Source organism: Dama dama, chromosome 14, assembly GCF_033118175.1.
Source record: "Dama dama isolate Ldn47 chromosome 14, ASM3311817v1, whole genome shotgun sequence".
Classification (NCBI taxonomy): domain Eukaryota; kingdom Metazoa; phylum Chordata; class Mammalia; order Artiodactyla; family Cervidae; genus Dama; species Dama dama.
The window spans coordinates 68,756,979-68,776,000 of record NC_083694.1 but is presented as its reverse complement, the minus strand read 5'-3'; the positions used below and the strand labels follow the sequence as shown (position 1 = coordinate 68,776,000).

The following is a 19,022-nucleotide window of genomic DNA, read 5'->3' as shown; positions in this document are numbered from 1 at the left end:
CCCAACTCTTGGTCTCCTTGCTTAGGGGCCCCTGTGGTTAGCGTCTGTGATTTAGTCTGACTTTGTAAATATCATCCTGCAAACCCCACAGCACTTTAGAGAAGAAAGTGGCGGAGGCAGTCGGTGAACAATGACGTTTACTCTTGAGGCCACACTTTTTAAGCTGGAGAGTTCTCTCTTGTTTATAGAGAGCGACAAGGAAAAGAAGGAGGGAATGAATGAGTCAGAGAAATGAGGAGGATGAGGAAAAGAACAGGAAAAGAAGGCAGTTGATCTGGGTTTGTTAAGCACCTCCTGAGTTCAGAGTTTAGGTTAGACTCTGGGGGGAAAATAAAGAGAGAAATGCTACAATTCTCTGATCCATGTCTTGACTGCGAGATGGGGAGTCCCACGTATTCTCAGACCTGATAAAGCGGCTTAGAATTGGTAAGAAATAGCACAGCAACTGATCTGAAAGAAATAACTTAGTCTGAGATGAACACCTGAATTTTGCAGAGATGAAGAAGCATCAGCCACCCACACTCAGTAGGATCAGCTAGGGAGATTTTCCTTGAAGTGAATGCTGAACCCATTTAGGAAGATCAGATGGTGAAAAGAACAGCCAGAGATCTTGTCTGATTGAGGGATGAACTGGCATGATTGTGGGGCCCAGATGTGTGAAAGAATGAAGTTCTCTAATTGGAGTGGAGAATCTATTTTGGAGACTCATAAGATAGTTTGATGGCATAGGAGGGAGTCAGCTAGAGAATGATGTTTACAAAGCCAGGCTGATGAGATTTAATTCAGGGCCTGATGCAGTGGGAATCCACGGTAAGCAGGACCTCTTTGTCAGACTGGATGCTTCTGAGGACAAAGAATTGGCCTCTCCTTTGCCCGAGCAGCTCACTTCTGCTTTGCCTGGTTGGCCAACCTACCATGTCAACATGGCAAGGTGGAGTCCACACCTGTCAAGACTGTGGGCCTGCCTCCATGAGGCCCTGTCCGGCATGGCTGTCTCAAAATCATCACACCACAAACCCAGAAGAAGAATGAAACACTTCAGCCTCCAGCCAGGCATTTCTTGAGTGCACTTGTGTTCAGAGCACGTCCTTCTGGAGACCCCTAGGGCATTGTACCAGCAAAGTTGTTTTTGAGTGGTACACGTTTGTTTCATAGTGAACCTCTTCCTAACCGTGGTGATAAACAAGTGAGAATATTAGGACCTGCAGGGGAGGGGGTGAGAGGCAGGGATCAGAAGGGAGCCCTGGGGAGACGCGGTACAGTTGCTGATAAGAGGGGGCGTGTGCCCCAGACATTGGTAATGTGGACCCTGGGTTTGGGATCTGCTGATGGAGCAAAGGTTGAGAAGTGGGTTAGGAGCAGGGAAGGATGCGATCTCTCCTCTCAGCCCCCTCCCTCAGTGAGACAGGCAAACACACATACCTACATCCTACAGACATCCGAGTTTGCCCCACCCAAACCGCTGGCTCCTTGTACCCTCCCTCTTTTAATCTGATAGCTGCTTTCAGCATCCTCTCAGGAGGAAGGTGGGAAGACGGGCAGGCAGCCAGGAAATCTTGGTGGTTATTAAACTGAGGCTTTGAGGACCTTTTTATTAGCGATGAGACTCTCAGCTCCACAGCACTAAAGAGAACAGGCTCCTGCTCTCTCTCCTCTGCTCAAACCTCCCAAGAATCTGTTTTATATGGTGTTTATTTGTAACCCAAAATAGACATGGTCCTGGGAGCCCTGGGGACTGCTGAGACTTCAGCGTGCTCTCAAGCAAAGAGGGTCAGCAGCCCTGAGGGGGCAAGTAGTGCTCCGCTTCTGTGCTCCCCTCCCCCAGGCCTTCCCATCCCTCATCTGTGACTGGAAGCTCGTTTTGAAGGATGGCGTCTTAAAGACTTGCTTGGTTTTTCAGTCTCTGAATGTGAGGACTGTGATATTGTGAAGACTCATGCATCACTGAGACTCTAACCTTTTGGAACATTAGTAAGTGCGTAAGCACTCACTTAGTCGGTCACGTCTGACTCTTTGCAACCCCATGGACTGTATGTAGCCCGCCAGGCTCCTCTGTCCATGGGATTCTCCAGACAAGAATACTGGAGTGGGTTGCCATCTCCTTCTCTAGGGGATCTCCCGACCCAGGGATCGAACCCCCATCTGCCTCGGCAGGCAGATTCTTTTAACAGTGCACCACCTGGACAGCCTTCTGGAACATTAGTAGGAAGCTTTAAATGGGTTGAATGAGTAACCTGCATAGTATTGATACTTTCTGGCCCTGCTCACGCAGCAGTCCCCCATTATAAGGAAAGGACCTGGTCATCTGCCTCTTGTATCTGCAGAGAAGAGGGGACCAGAGTGGAGGGTCTACGATGATTGGAAGGTGAGATGTTGGTAATGGACTAAGTTGCAGTAGAAGCTACTTTACTCTGACCTGCCCGCACAGCCTCTACAGGCTCATCTGTAGCCAGTTTCAGGTTTGGAGAACAGCTGGCTGTCCTCTGGGTTAAGCTTAATCAACAGGTCTCTGTGCATGTTGAATCCATAAACTTTGAAGGGAAATGGAATATGTCCCTGCCCCCAAAGATGCCATTTTGGCATGTGGATTATTCTGAGCCGAAGGCAATCAAGACCCGGTTGACTCAGGAACAACTTTTCCCTCTAACTTAACTATCTGAAAGAATTTGGATAGGGGGATTGTACCAGAAAAAGAGCTATTACCAGAGAGAATGTATTTATCTGAAAGACCATCTGCAGGGTAGGGTAAGCTTCTAAATGCCAAATGTCTGCACTTGTGGTCCTCCTGTGAATTCCCTTCCTGCACCTGGAAGTCCCAGACCCCATCCCATTCCTCAGTTCAGGGTATTCCTTGACTCTCATTGTCTTGTGGACTCCCCAACGCATGTAATTAAATTTGTTTTTCTCTTATTAATCTGAGTTATGTCACTCTTATTGTTACACCAGCCAAAGAACCTAGAAGAGTAGGAGAAAAAATTTTCCTCCCTTCTAACTTCATCCCCGTAGCACTCAGTGACCTGGTTCTAATGGAGGTGTATTTCAGGCTAATGGTTTTAAGTGAAAAGCATCCCTGAGCAGGCAAGCCCAGGGGTCTTGATGTCTTCTTGTGGTTATGAAGAATATAGGGATGCTCATCATTATGATAATGGGCATCTTGTTTTTTCCTGAATGCAAGTGTGCATACTTCCATTGATAGGAGTGTTACAATCTCCAGATTCCTTACCCCACATGTATTGTATTAGCTGATCTTTACAGCAGCTCATACTTGAAGGAGATTTTAGCCCTCCCAGTATGTGTTCAGTGTACAGACTTAAACGAAGCAGGCTTCTCGACAACATCACAGTTACAGGAACTGGTAAGTGGCGAGCAGGACCAAGGCCACGTCTCTAGCTACCAAGCGCTGCCTTCCTGCTTGTCCCCTGCTTTGCTGCTTGGACGTGGTCTAGTGGGGTAAGGACAGCGGGGCTGAGCCCTTCATGATCTTTCAGCCTCTTCTGCAGAGGGGATGGTAGAGTTTTGGGGGAGCTGGAGTTTGGGTTTTGGTTTATGAGGGTAGAATTGAATCTTTCTCTAGGATGGAAGTTACAGTCTTGGGTTCATCAGCACAGTACTTCAACCCAGTGAATTACTGGCTTTGTGGAATGAAAAGGTGAATTTTTTTTTTTTAAAGGGTGTTGGCATCTAATGAGATGAACCTAGAACTTTACATGTAGACTGAGTATGTTCATGCATTCATGCTCAGTCATGCAGTTATGTCTGACTCTCTAAGATCCCGTGGATTGTAACCGCCAGGCTCCTCTGTCTATAGGATTCTCCAGGCAGAAATACTGGCACGGGTTGCCATTTCCTCTTACAGGGGATCTTCCCAACCCAGGGATCGAACTCACATCTCCTGCATTTGCATGTGGATTCTTTACCGCTGTGCCGACTAAATATAGCTGGAGTTTAATCCCTGTTTTATAAATTCCATAGTGTTCTGTTGCAAAATGGGACATAGCATTTTTAAATAGGAAGTTTTTCAGAGTTGCGTGTGGAACTTTGATCTCTCAGTAAAGGTGTTGGGAATTAGCTCAGCTCAAGTGTGCCCTCTGCTTTGAAAGTGACCTCTCTTTTAGCCTTCTGGAGAGGTTAAGGTTTGCAGTTGCCCATTAACCAACTGCCGTGTGTGCTTAGTCACTCAGTCGTGTCCAACTCTTTGCGACCCCATGGACTGTAGCCCGCCAGGCTCCTCTGCCCATGGGGATTCTCCAGGCAAGAATACTGGAGTGGCTTGCCATGCCCTTCTCCAGGGGGAGCAGCTCTAAACAGCACAAATTTATTCTCTTGCAGCCCCGGAGGTCAGAAGTCTCAGATGGGTCTATACTAAAGAGCTATAATCACGATGTAGCCGAGCTGCGTTCCTTGTGGAGTCTAGGGAAGACTTTTTCCTTTTCCAGTTTTGCTAGCTTTCACTTATTAAAATTCCATTATGATATGTACTGGGTAGAAAGATAATAAAAGTGAATTATATTTGCTGTATGTTCCTTTCTTTGAAAACTTTTAATAGTAAGTATATAGCTCGCTTTGTGAAAACTAAACACCCGTCCTTTGTCCACCAGCTAGAGGATGAGGTTTTGACTGGTGGGTCATCATCACAGGCTTTGACTGACAGAGAACTCAGACGTAGGCCAAGGCCAAAGCTAGAGCCAGACTCGGGTCACGGGAACCACTGCCCCTGAGAGCTGGGTTTAGGGCACCTCTGCAGAGAACTCTAATCCAGAACTCGGGGGAAGCCCAAGTGAACCCAGGTGTGAAGCAAAGGCGAGGTCACCTTACTGCCAGTGGAATGCAGCCACACATCTTGCCCTTCCCAGATACTGAAGGCTCTGGCCTTTAAAGGGCCAGTCCTTGTAAGTTTTGACATATCTTGAGGTTGGAACAGCTTTGGGGGCTGCGTGAATGGGGCTTTAATGGGGGAAGGAGGATTACAGAATGTGGTAAGACTTGCAGGGTCCTTGGGGGTCTGTGTGCCTTAGAAATGGGTGTCTTCTGAAGTCTCTGCCAGTAACGGGGGCAAGTCCTTTTAACCCTTCCGTGTTGGCTCATCACTCACTGTGTGTCTGTGGCAGTGGTGACAGTCTATCAGAAACGTGAAAAGCTATTGGAGACTATGAAAAGGCAATGAAAATCAGTGTTAGGTATGTAAATACTGTTGACTGGCAGCTAACAGTGCATGTGGGCATGCACGGATATACTCACACACATCTAAAACTGCCTGAACGAAGTTTGCAGTTTAGTTGAAATGACCATCATAACAGAAGAGACATCGTCTGATGGATAACTGTTCAATTCAGTGCTACAAACAGTTGGTTCTCTGGGTTAGAGACTGAGAATATTTAAGAGAGACTTTACAGAGGATTGGGAAACCAGAGAGGGTGGAGGGTGTGAAAATGGTGTGCTCAGAGGCACAGAAGTGTGAGAGCCCCATTTGTTCAGGATCTCAGGACTAGTGGGAAATAGGGTGGAAAGGTAAAGCAGAGCTGGAATAGAGGGTCAGCCACTGCCTGCCTCATCCCAGCCGAGAAATAGATAATTGAAGATGGGAAGTCAGCAAGCCCACCTCGGCTCAGCCCGCAGGGCAGCGAAAACCAAGCTTTTCTGTGTCTTCGGTGCCTCATCCCCTTATCCTGCTGGGGTCTGGAGTTCATGGCACAGGTTTGGCAATAACTTGGCAAGCCGGGAAGCTGCTGGGTAAGTCATGGGACAAAGCCTTGTGATTTTAAGAGTAATGTCTTTACCACGTGGATTCTCACCACCCCTGTCCCAACTGTCAGACACATCCTTGAGTTTTTCCTAGTGATTATGAAGGAAACGGCTATTTTGTTTCCCCTTCGCATACATCTGCTAGTCAGGAACAATCCCCCAGTATCAACCTCTTACGCCCAACTTATTACACAGTCAAGACTTCCGCACAGCGCCCGCCTGGATAAGGTGCAGTCTCTGCTTGTGGGGCAGAAGGAAACTGTTCAGTCTATTTTTAAAATTTTATTTGTGTTTTAGCTGCCCTGGGTCTTGTGGTGAGCCGGCGCCCCTCTCTAGTTGCGATGTGCAGGCTTCTCACTGCAGTGGTTTCTCTTGTTGTGGAGCAGGCTCTAGAGCGCAGGCCCAATAGTTGTGGTACATGAGCTTAGTTGCTCCTCGGCATGTGGGATCAAACCCTTGTTCCTTCCTCTGGCAGGCAGATTCCTAACTGCTGGACCACCAGAGAAGTTCCTATTCAGTCTATTTAAAACTTAAACTGTGGCTTTCTGGCCCAGACCTCCTTGGTCTGTTAGTCGCTTAGTCGTGTCCAATTCTTTGTGACCCCTTGGACTGTAACCCACCAGGTTCCTCTGTCCGATTCCCTTCGCCAGCGGATCTTCCTGACCCAGGGATCGAACCCGGGGTCTCCTGCATTGCAGGCAGGTTCTTTACCGTCGGAACCACCAGGGAAGAAACCTTCCTTGGCCTAAATAAACACCTTTGTAATTCATGAGCACCTTTCTCCCTAGTAAGATTGTTTTTTGTACAGAGGATGTTTCTTCAGTTAATAAAATACCGGTGGATGCTTCTATGGAGACTACTTTGCAGATGTGGTTGAACAAGAGGAACATAGGACTAAAAAATGCTCTCACTGTGGTAAAGAGCTTCATAGGACACAGACCTGGGGGATTCTGAAAACTACAACATTCTAGGTTCAGATTTTACCTCTTCTGTATAAAATAGGTCTGGTCGTTAGTTCTTCACTAAAAAATGCTCTCACTGTGGTAAAGAGCTTCATAGGACACAGACCTGGGGGATTCTGAAAACTACAACATTCTAGGTTCAGATTTTACCTCTTCTGTATAAAATAGGTCTGGTCGTTAGTTCTTCACGAAGTTGTTGTAATGTTAGAAACAATATATATAAAAGTACCTGATATTCAGTAGAGAGGAGACTCTGTAAATAACGTCTACATTTTATATCAGTTCCTCCTCCCGAGTGGGGTTTTGCTATGTTGCGTTGATTCTGTGAGATGGTTTTAAATTCAGAAGGTGGCACAGTTGGATGACAATCACCCCAGGCCACGTTCTCTGCAAGCAGTGACCCCACGAAGCCAGATGGGCAGGGGCAGGGGGCAGACCTTGTGCAGACTCAAGCTCCTACAGTCGCTGATGGGAAAAAAAAAAAACTTATTTTTGCTTTGCTGAGAAGGTGGTGCTGAATGCTTTCTTCCACTGGGAAATCAGTTTCAGCATGCAGCGGATCTCAGTAAGTGGGGTCACACTGCTGCTTTTCTAGAAGAGGGACACGTTTCTGTTTTTATTAATCATGGAACTGACACAAGCCTGGCGGGATTTGTAAAAGGAAACAGGTTCATGCTCCTCCTTGCTGTATCCACTGCCTTCTAGAAATTAAGAGAGAGGAAGGGAGTTTTTTTTTTTTTTTTTGTCCAGTCAGGAGACCATAACCTCTTCTGGTTTAAAACAAGCAACCTCATGTCGTTGGAGACCTGCCATTTGTGAGATTCTGGAATAAAAGAAATTCTCAGATTTTTGTCAGCTGTCATTTTTGAAGGAAAGTAGCAAAGCCACGATGCCAAGAGATGCCTAAAATAGCTGTGCATGTAATTATGGGACTAGATGCTTCCTCGTCACAAGCTTGGAATTATGTTCTTTTTGGAGTTGAATCTAATATTAAGGACCATTGATGTAGATGGACACGGAGAGGTTTTTTCCTATACTGAGGTTTTCTAATATATATTCAGTTCAGTTCAGTCACTCAGTCGTGTCCGACTCTTTGCGACCCCATGGACCGCAGCACGCCAGGGCTCCCTGTCCATCGCCAACTCCCGGAGTTTACTCAAGCCCATCTCCATTGAGTCGGTGATGCCATCCAACCATCTTATCCTCTGTCATCCCCTTCTCCTCCTGCCTTCAATCTTCCCCAACATCAGGGTCTTTTCAAGTGAGTCAGCTCTTCGCATCAGGTGGCCAAAGTATTGGAGTTTCAGCTTCAGCATCAGTCTTTCCAATGAATATTCAGGACTGATCTCCTTTAGGATGGACTGGTTGGCTCTCCTTGCAGTCCAAGGGACTCTCAAGAGTCTTCTCCAACACCACAGTTCAAAAGCATCAGTACTTTGGCGCTCAGCTTTCTTTACAGTCCAGCTCTCACAGCACAGCTCATTTTGATATAGCGAGATACAGCAATGATCTCAACATAAATCCAGTGTTGGGTGAGAAGAGTGTTAGGATTGGAATAAACTTGTTTTATAAAAACTATTATCTGCAGAGTTTCTGTAAATAGCAGTTACTCCTTATCTTTTTGAACATGGTTTGACCACTCCATTTTTTTTTTAAACGTGCAACCTTCTTACACACACAACTGATTGTATGAAGTGAAGGGCAGCCTCATGGAGGGCCATGATGGAGTGGTGATTATCTTTTTGCAAGTTGGAGGCTGCAGAGGTTTGTGGTCCATTTTTTTTTTTGCCTGTTGAGTATTCTGCAACAAAAACCAAGTAGCCTCTAGGGGGCAGCGTAATGCCAGTTAAAATCCCTGTGCCTGGGGCTGTCAGCGGGCTTTTCTGACTCATTGTCCAGCCCTTCTTGGTCCATGATGCAGCATTCCCGATTCTCCTGGCCAAACTCACTCTCTCTCTAGACCTTGCCAAGGTGGGGATCTTTACCATTAAGCCTCTCATACCCTGCTCGCTTCCACTCACCCTGTTCTTTTCTGTACTCTTAAGCTCCCTTGGTCTACTTTGTACAATATGATACAGCAAACAAGTCCCATGTCAGCTTAATGATAGAATTTGTTTGCTGTCGTTTCACAACCAGCTATACCTGTCCTTTGGGCAGGAGCAACCTGTTATGTCTGTGTGTGTCTCATAATACCGGGACTTCTCTGGAGGCCTGAATAAATCCTCGGCCAGAGATGGATTATTCCTTAGTCTGTAGTGAGTGCCTGATGGGTATTTGCTGACTTGATTGTCAAGATGATCTTGTTTCTGCACAAGAGAAAGTATTTTCTTTGCTTCACTTGTTTCTGAAATGCGTGCATGCTCACATGCTTTCTGGTTTGTTTCAGACTGAGAAGCAAGATAGGAGGGCTTTCAAAATAAGCCCAGGGGTGCAAAGGAAAACATTAATGCTGGTGCCAGAGATGCATATTTGCATCTAGGTTCTTTCTATTCTTTCAGCCCCAGTTTTTCTCACCCAAAAAGTGGGGCTGTCTAAGCTGATCAGATAATATACCATCTAACATGCAGCACCTTTGAGAGTGAAGGAGGACATTTAAAAATACTGATAGTCACATAGTCCTTGTTCAGTCGCTGAGTCGTGTGTCCGACTCTTTGCGACCCCACGGACTGCAGCTCCCAGGCTTCCCTGTCCTTCACCATCTCCCGGAGCTTGCTCAAACTCATGTCCATTGAGTCAGTGATGCCATCCAACCATCTCATCCTCTTTCATCCCCTTCTCCTCATGCCTTTAATCTTTGCCAGCATCAGGGTCTTTTCTAATGTCAGCTCTTTGTATCAGGTGGTCAAAGGATTGGAGCTTCCCCTTCAACATCTGTCCTCCCAATGAATGTTCAGGACTTATTTCCTTTAGGATGGATTGGTTGGATCTCCTTGCAGTCCAAGGGACTCTCAAGAGTCTTCTCCAGCACCACCGTTCGAAGGCATCATAGTCCTTAGAAGTATTTATTGACTGGGGAATGGTTTTTATATTGTATCTTTTGGCTTGCCTATGAAAGTGTTCTATTTAAGAATTATTTTCAAAACAGCATTTCCAATAAAATACTAAAATAATAAATAGGACAGCCTTTCAATGGGTTGGCATGCTAGAACAGCATGTGGTATTTCAAAGAATCAGGTCAAGTGATACATGTAAGTGCCTAGTGCCATACTTGGGGCACATAGTGTGTTTAGGAAATGATCATTTCCTCTTCCTTCCTTTATGGAATAAGGTTGGACAAAGAAGCACTGACATCAATAAACAGAGACCCATAGGCTTTTTAAAGAGACCACTGCAAGGAGGGTGTTTTTCTAGCTCTCCAGATCCTGACAACACAATGTGAGTTTTGTCCAGCTCTAGCAGGAAAATACTGATTGAAGAACATGGTTCTGCTTGTATGTGGTCAGACAGCTGTCTCAGCAGTAGAGAACTTACCCAAGGGGGGCTCTGCCTCTAGGGTGATGATTTGGCTGCCCTGTGAGCACAGAGCTCTTCTCCTCACTTGTGAATTTGTCACTACTTCTGGGCAACTTGCCTGGAAAGCTGGAGGATCCAGCCTTGGCACCCCTCTTCTGCAGAAGCCATCCTGCCGTTTAAGGGCCTGAACTCAGCAATTGTGCTTAAACACTGGGTTTACCCGAAATTTGATAGTCTGAGCTGTAAAATACATACTTACCGTGAAGGCTGGTATATCCCCACTGTAAGTGAAGTATTAGTTGCCCAGTTGTGTCTGACTCTCTGCGACCCCATGGACTGTAGCCTGCCAGGCACCTCTGTCCATGGAATTCTCCAGGCAAGAACACTGGAGTGGGTTGCCCTTCCCTTTTCCAGGGGGATCTTCCTGACCCAGGGCTCGAACCCAGGTCTCCCACATTGAGGGTGAATTCTTTACTGTCTGAGCCACCGGGGAAGCTTATTCCCATCGTCACCAGAAGCTTAATTGCCATTCTGTGATTAGGCTTCTAGGGTGAGGCGCATCCCTTTCAGAAATTAAATTCAGTGCTCCCCACCCTGCCTCCCCTAAGTGCGATTTTGCTCTAGTAATGAGTGCTCTTTAGCCTGTGCGTTCATTTAACCTAAAACCTGTCAGTGTGTGCTAAGTCACTTCAGTGGTGTCCGATGGACTGTAGCCCACCAGACTCCTCTGTCCGTGGGGATTCTCCAGGGAAGAATACTGGAGTGGGTTGCCATGCCCTCCTCCAGGGGATCTCCCCGGCCCAGGAATCGAACCTGTGTCTCTTACATCTCCCTGCATTGGCAGGCGGGTTCTTGACCTCTGGCGCCACCTGGGAATCTCCCAGAGCCTTCTGTGTCTGCCACCTCCTGGTGTGACGAGTATTCAGGGAGTGCTCTGTGGCTCCTGGACGGGGGAAGGGTCTGCCGATGGTGAATAGCGACGTCCGGCAGGAGAATCGGGCCCGGGAGCGGGTGGTGTTGGGGGCCGGCGCTCCGCAGCGCTCCTCATGGCCTCTTCTTTCTCCAGGTACGTGTACATCCCCGCGGGTGGGTCCCAGCATGGCCTGCTGGGGGCCCTCTTCTCCACTGCGATGACGTTCGCATTTGTGAGCTTCTGGCACGGCGGCAACGGCTACCTGTGGTGCTGGGCCACCCTCAACTGGCTGGGGGTCACCGTGGAGAACGGCGTCCAGAAGCTGGTGCAGAGGCCGCACGTCCAGCACAGCTTGGTGAGCAGGTCCTGGCTTGTGCGGCAGGGAGCCAAGCTGGGCGGACTGGGTTTAGGGGTGGGGAGGGGGGCGGTCATCACATTTACCCGCATCGTGGGCCATTTCTGCCGGATTGGCTCAACATTCAGTGTGTTCCCGGAGGTAGGACAGCTGAACAAGAGGTGGTGGCTCAGATGATAAAGTGTTTGCCTGCAATGCGGGAGACCTCGGTTTGATCCCTGGGTCAGAAAGATCCCCTGGAGAAGGAAATGACAGCCCACTCCAGTACTCTTGCCTGGAGAATTCCATGGATGGAGAGGAGCCTGGTGGGCTACAGTCCATGGATTGCAAAGAGTTGGACACAACTGAGCAACCTCACTGGTTCACTGGCTGTAACTATAAAATAATACATATTTATTATATGAGAATTAGAAAATTCAAATGAGTATAAGGAAGATGTCTCCTCAAGAGAAACCACTCATAAGTCCCTTCTAAGTTATTTTTTTGAACAAAACTTTTGAGTTAATGTGTTCTTGATTGCTGTGTGTCTTTGCTGTGTGTGGACTTTCTCTGGTTGTGGCGAGTGGAGGGCTGCTCTCTTGGGCACAGGCTCAGTTGCCCGACCCATGAGGGATCTTAATTCCTGGACCAGGGATCAAACCCATGTCCCCTGCGTTGCAAAGTGGATTCTTCTTTCTTTCTTCCTTTCATTTTTCATTGAAGGGTAATTACGATATTGTGCTGGTTTCTGCCATACATCAGCACGGATCAGCCACAGGTGTGCGTATGTCCCTTCCCTGTTGAGCCTCCCTCCCACCTCCCGCCCCATCCCGCCCTCCAGGCTGTCCCAGAGCCCCGGTTTGAGCTCCCTCAGTCATTCCAGCAAACCCCGCTGGCCGTCCATCTTACAGATGCTAGTGTCTGTTTCCATGCTATTCCGTCTCCATCTGTCCCATCCTCTCCTTCCTACCCCCGCCCCCACCGTGTCCGTAAGTCTGCTCTCTGTGCTGCGTCTCCATTCCTGCCCTGCAATTAGGTTCATCAGTAGTGAGGTGGATTCTGGACCACCAGGGAAGTCACCCTGTCTTCTAAATTTTTTCTCTCCTCTCTCTACACACGCACACATATAACATTTAAAACATACCATTATACTAGAGATATAGTTGTATCAGGACCCCTTTCTATGTCATCAAATACATATTATTCCATTTTTTTTTTTTTTGCAGTTAGCAGTTGCATTGAGATGACTATCGTAACAAGGGTGAATTCTTGAATGTTTAACATTTCGAAGTTAAAGAGTTTTCTTAACTTTTGAAGTTGGCATGCCTACTGCTTACCTGTTTCTTAACTGCCCAGTAGACAAAGTTTGCCCATTTGCATTCCTACCAACAGTGCCTGAGAATGCCCTTGCCAATCCTGAGTAGTACTGGTGTTTTTAATCTGTGCTATTTTGATAGGTTTTAGCAGCATAAAAAGCAGCTAAGGATTTAAGACACATTCACACCCTTTAGGAAAATAACTTGGGAAATTAAGCATTTTTCTTTACACACATATTTAGGTGATTTAAAAGTATGAGCAAATGTTTTGCCATGTAAATGCGGCAAAGGATGTATTAGAATCTTACAGGAATCATCAATTCTGAATATGCAGTTATATTCCGATAACTCTGAAAGAAGTAGCTAAAAAGAAATATGCTATTATCAGTGTTGATGGCAGGCAGTAAAACAAAAAATTTACTCGGAAATGATTAATGTTAGTAAACTACCCCAGTACTTGCAGCTAAAGCAAATATATTTCAAAAAGTCAACATCACCAAAATAGAATACATTTGAGTGTATTTCTGTAAAGATAGCTTTGTGTGTGTATGTGCATGCTCACTCATGTCTGACTCTGCGACCCCATGGATTATAGCCCACCAGGCTCCTCTGTCCAAGGGATTTAGATTTCAATAAAAACTGAATCAAAGCACATAGCAAAAATATCACTCCTAAAGGAATTTAAGTATGTTCATATATGTTTAAAGATAAATATTTTATTCAGTTCTAGTACCCAGCAACCAGCGGGAAAGAAATGTCAGTGAATTCCAATAGAAAGTGGAATTTCAATGAGAGTCATGGCTTTGTAACACAAAGAAAAACCATTAAAAGTGGTATAATAAAGGTTAGACACTTCACCCTTCAAATCTGAGTAGTCTTCCCCAAAGCAGGAACCGCATCAGCCATGAAGACCAGAAAATTCTTTTCATCCCAGATTGAAGCCCTGTAACACATTTCCATGTACCCTCATAAAGGATCTGACATTAACCTTGAACTTAAGAGTTCTGTGGACTTTGAGCCATGGATTATATTACTAATAAATCTAAAGAATCTAAAATATTAAAAGAGTAACCCAAACTATGTGATGTAACCTATGACTTATTAGAGAAAAAAAATGTTAGCTGCTCAGTCGTGTCCAACTCTTTGCGGCCCCATGGACTGTAGCCTCCCAGGCTTCTCTCACTGTCCATGGGATTCTCCAGGCAAGAATACTGGAGTGGGTAGCCATTCCCTTCTCCAGGGGTCTTCCCGACCCAGGGATCGAACCCAGGTCTCATTCACTGCAGGCAGATTCTTTACCACCTGAGCCACCAGGGAAAGCCTTACGGCTTATTAGTTTTGGCTAAAAATGGAGGAAGGCAGTAAAAAGACTTGCTCACAGGGTGAAGCCCTTGAATGTCTGCTCTGCCACATCACAGCCCATTCCAGGACCTTCACGTGTTCACCTCATTTGAGCTTCTGCCCACAGCTCAAGTACCGAGGTGTATAGAAATTTTTGAACATGTAATTATTTTGGTGAGATATTATGTCTTGTATATTGCAGATGTGGTGTTTAGTTTACATATTTATTGAGCAAGGACACATCTTGTAAAACCTGTTTTTAGCATCTGTCTTGCCTCTTGACAGCCTGGTGATTACTTACGGCTATTTAGACTCAGGAGTTCCTTAAGTTCAAGGTCAAGGCCCCGTTATTATTTGTATTCTGTATGGTTAGCTATGTGTCTGAGTTCATTGCAGTATGTCAGTACACACTTAGGCTTCCAAACTGGGGTTGTTCTTTAGTTCTTTCTCCACCTGTCCACTCAAGGGATTTTCCTCCGTTGCTCTGTTTCTTAGACAGTTGAGCACAGATGCAGTTTTCCTCCCGAAAAACACGGCTGCCATTCCAGATGTACATAGCCTTCTGAATAAACTGTTTCCCTACTTGGGTTGCCTCCTTCGTGCTCTTTTCAGGAATCCATTTCCCAATCTTCTCTTTATTGAGATATAATTGCTGCACAACATTATATAAGTTACAGGTACACTAAGTACAACATAGTGATTTACAGTTTTTAATGGTCATACTCCACTTAACAGTTGTTATAAAATAGTGGCTATACATTTACCATTTGGGGGAACCACAGTCCAAATAAAGACTTAATGCCTCCTTGGCACTTAATTTCATCTGATTTCAATCTTCCCGATGATCTGACAGTATGTTTGCAATGGGAGCTCACTCCCCATGGCCCTTATACACTCTCCCCATGGCATTCATCCTTCATCTGTTTTTTTTTTTAAGTGATGGAATGAAAAATATGTGAATAACAAGGATTATCATCCCTTCTTTTTTTGCGTCTTCTTCTTTAACCTCAAAGCTTTGCCTGGGGCACAAGAGATAGTAAGACATATATATATATATATATATATATATATATATATATATATATATTTTTTTTTTTTTTGCCATGCTGAGCGGCTTGTGGGATTTTAATTCCTCAACCAGGGATCAACCCAGGCCCTTGGCAGTGAGAGCACAGAATCCTAACTACTGGACCACCAGGGAATTCCCTGGAGTGGGATTTTATTTCTTGGTGACAGTTGAACACTGAGTCAGAGCTGAGTGTTGAAAATCGGAAGCCCTTTGACGCCCCCCCCGCCCCCCCACCGCCACTTGAACTTTATGCAGGAATGGAAATGTCCATTGTGTTGTCCGATCCGAGTAGTCAGGAGCCACATTGAGTACTTGAAGTGTGGCTATCATCACTGAGAAACTAAGTTTTAAATTTATTTAATTAGTTTGAATCTAAGTAGCCCCCACATGGCTAGTGGTTTCCGTTTGGGGTGGTATAGTTCTAGAATGTATCCCTTTTCTAGGAAAAAAATAGTAGAAGAATATAGTGTTTGACTCTGCTGTAATTTAGGAAGGTTTTTATTGGTGATGGGATGCCTCTTATATCCAGCTGGCTACCAAACCTCTCTCCCCTTGAACATCTCACAGATATCTCAGACTTAGCATGTGTAGTACTGACTTGGTGAACCACCTGTTCCCCCAATAATTCCAGATAGCTCCTCTCCCTCCAGCATTCTCTACTTCTGCAGAAGCCACGGTCATCTTGCTCGCCAGGCCCCTCAAGTTGTCCTTTGTATTTCCTCTCTCAAAGTCCTACCTGTATGTGCTGTACGTTCTACCTCCTAGGTAGGTCTTAATTTCTAAAAACTGTTTCCATCTCCACTGAGTCATCCTAACCCCACTGTTACCACTCCTTGCCCAGTCTACCAAATAACTGTGAACTGGTCTCCCTGCTTCCACTTTTGGCTTCTTCAGTTCGTTATCCTCACAGTGCTGAGTGATGCTTTTCAATAAAAAAAAACTAACCAGTTAGCCTCCAGTTTAAATAAATAAATAAATGCCTAACCATGTTGTCGTCCTTAAAAATCTCTAGAGGCATCCCATTTTCTTGGGACTCAGTCCCCAATATCAAAGATGACCTGTAAGACCTTGATCCTAGTCTTGCTACCTCTCTGCATCCTCTCTGGCTCTCTCCTGTCACTCTCTGTTCCTCCTTCTGTTCATTTTCACACCTGGTCCCTCCAGCCCCAGCTCCCTGGCACAGGCTCTTCCATCTCCAGGATGCTCTTGTTTCTTTCCCTCCTTTTCATCCTTCTGACTTCAGCTTGAATGACAGCTGGCTTGGGTACCATTTACTGATCCTCCTGAGTCAATCAGGTCCCGACTGGTAACCCCTTTGGGGCAGCTTGTACGTGGTCTCCTCAGCTGTACTTATCACAGTTACAATGAAATGTTCTTTATACAATAGCTTGTTTAATCCTTATCTCTCTCTCTGAATGGTAAGCCTCATGACATCAGAAATCTGTATCTGTTGCCAAAAAATCTTGGCTCTCTGTGCACCAATGTCAAACAGTATTATAGAGACAGAGTTATGGAGGAGAAGGAAAGAGTGGCTTTATTACTTTACCAGGCAAAGGGGGAACACAGTAGGCTAGCACTTCAAGAATTGTGTGTCCCCCTCCTTGGTGAGTTGGGAGAGGTTATATCGTCAGACAGGGGTATGTGATAAGGATCAAGGCAATAACAGTCTTCACCCCTTCTTCTGCAAAGTTTCAAAAGGATGGCATTGCTGACTAGATTTAAGTGTCATGGAAAGTAGATCGGGGAAAAGGGGAAACAGTGACAGATTTTATTTTCTTGGTCTCTAAAATCACTACGGATGGTGACTGTAGGCATGAAATTAAAGGATGCTTGCTCCTTGGAAGAAAAGCTATGACAAACCTAGACAGCATATTAAAAAGCAGAGACATCACTTTGCTTTCAAAGGTCTGTATAGTCAAAACTGGTTTTTCCAGTAGTCATATATGGATGCAAAATTTGGACCATAAAGAAAGCTAAGTGCCGAAGAATTGATGCTTTCAAACTGTGGTGCTGGAGAAGATTCTTGAGAATCCCTTGGACAGCAAGGAGATCAAACCAGTCCATCCTAAAGGAAATCAGTCCTGAGTATTCACTGGAAGGACCGATGCTGAAACTCCAGTACTTTAGCCACCTGATGCAAAGAGCCGACTCACTGGAAAAGACCCTGATGCTGGGAAAGACTGAAGTCAGGAGAAGGGGATGACAGAAGATGAGATAATTGGATGGCATCACCGACTCAATGGACATGAATCTGAGCAAACTCCGGGAATTACTGAAGGACAGGGAAGCCGGCATGCTATAATTCATGGGGTTGCAAAGAGTCAGACACAATTTAGTGACTGAACAGCAACAAAGGGTCTTAAGTGCTCTGTCTCCTAATCTTGATGAACCTTTCTGGTCCCTTTAATCTTACCTAAGGTGGTTTTATTGCTGCTTCTCCTTTGATTAGCAACTGTTCTACCTGTTGGAACTCAGAGAAGGTCAGGGAGGCTGGAGTCTTACCTTCAGGCAAAGGAGGACAAAAAGGCTCCCATGCCCAGGGGCCCCATAGGGCCCTGCTTGGCATCATATCCTTGACACATATCATGATGCCTGGCACAGTGTAAACATTCAGTATATACTTGCTGAGTGAATGAAGGAGTGAATATATTTTCTGATTTTCCTGAGGGGCTTGTAAGAGGAAATAAGTTTATGCAGCAGCTTGAAGAATATAGATTGAATACTGGAAGAACTCACTAAGACTGAGGCTTATTGAACATTATACAGGGAGATTATTTTGTTTTGTAGCAGGATAAATACTAATTGGTCTAGTGATGGTAAAATGCTATTTTAATGTTCTTTATATGTGTGTGTGTGTGTGTGTGTGAGAGAGAGAGAGAGAGAGAGAGAGAAAGAAAGGGGTAGGGAGCAATTAACCTTCCTGGTACCCTGCTGCTTCATGAGAGAGGGGGATTATTGGCTGTGACTCACTGAGACCCAGAGCTGTAGGAAGCTGACAAAAGGCATTTTGACAAAGCACCAAGCAGGGTGGATGAAGAGGAGTTACTGCTAAAGCAACACGCTTTTTCTCTGTGTAAGCACTCTCCCAGGGAACTAGAATTTGTGTTCAGCATGGAAATCTTTTAATAAATGGAAGCGTTTTGAAGCATCGGTAGAGAGACACTACTCGCCAATTCTTGATTTGATCTCTGCTTTGAAAGAAGACACTTTCAGGCTGCTTGTTAGTCATTCCTACACAAAGGAGAATCTACGTCCCAAGCTGCTCACCCATCCCACCTCTGATTTCCATTTCACTGAATGATTTAAATATGTCCTCCTCCCCCAGCCCTTGTCCCTTCTTCTTTGCCCCAAGAGCATCCTGCTAACTGAGTGATGTTCTTTCTGAAGCAGTAAAATATCTATGTATAGACTTAATGAAGAAAACGTGCCTCCAGTGAAAGTCATGGAGGGTCGTTCTCATGGTTCTCGGAGGGGCCTTTGGTGTGTCAGAAAGACCGCAAAGCTCTGTGGTGATGTCCATTTCAGTTTATCAGCTGTATTGATCAGTTTGATTTTGAAGAGGAAATTGAGAGATCAGTCAGCTTGAGAGGATGATAGATTGTAAACTATTGACATGATCCACCCAGTGGTTTCCCAACCCCTCAACTGGCAGTTGTCTTGGTTAGAAAACTTCTTCACTGGAAGTCAGTAACCACAGCCCCAGCTAACTCACTGAAGAGCTACAAAGTAAACTGGTCTGAGAAGAGTTATTCTGTTGGACAATGACTCATGATCTTCTGTTCGTCCTCCACGTGGATCCATTTCAACAAAGATCAAGTGCTAACTGTCAATAATCACTTTTCTTCATACCATAACTCTTCTTAGACTGAGCCCATTTAGGCAGAGCCAACCT

General features: G+C 45.5%; 1 protein-coding gene across 6 annotated transcripts in view; it reads left to right on the top strand.

The window, feature by feature from the left end:
• HHAT (hedgehog acyltransferase) overlaps positions 1-19,022 on the top strand; it is a 338,119-nt gene that overhangs the window by 234,674 nt on the left and 84,423 nt on the right. For all 6 annotated transcript variants that reach the window (XM_061161031.1, XM_061161033.1, XM_061161030.1 and 3 more), the window contains one exon: positions 11,224-11,425. In XM_061161031.1, coding sequence (XP_061017014.1) covers positions 11,224-11,425 — 202 coding nt within the window. The remainder of the gene's footprint in view (positions 1-11,223; positions 11,426-19,022) is intronic.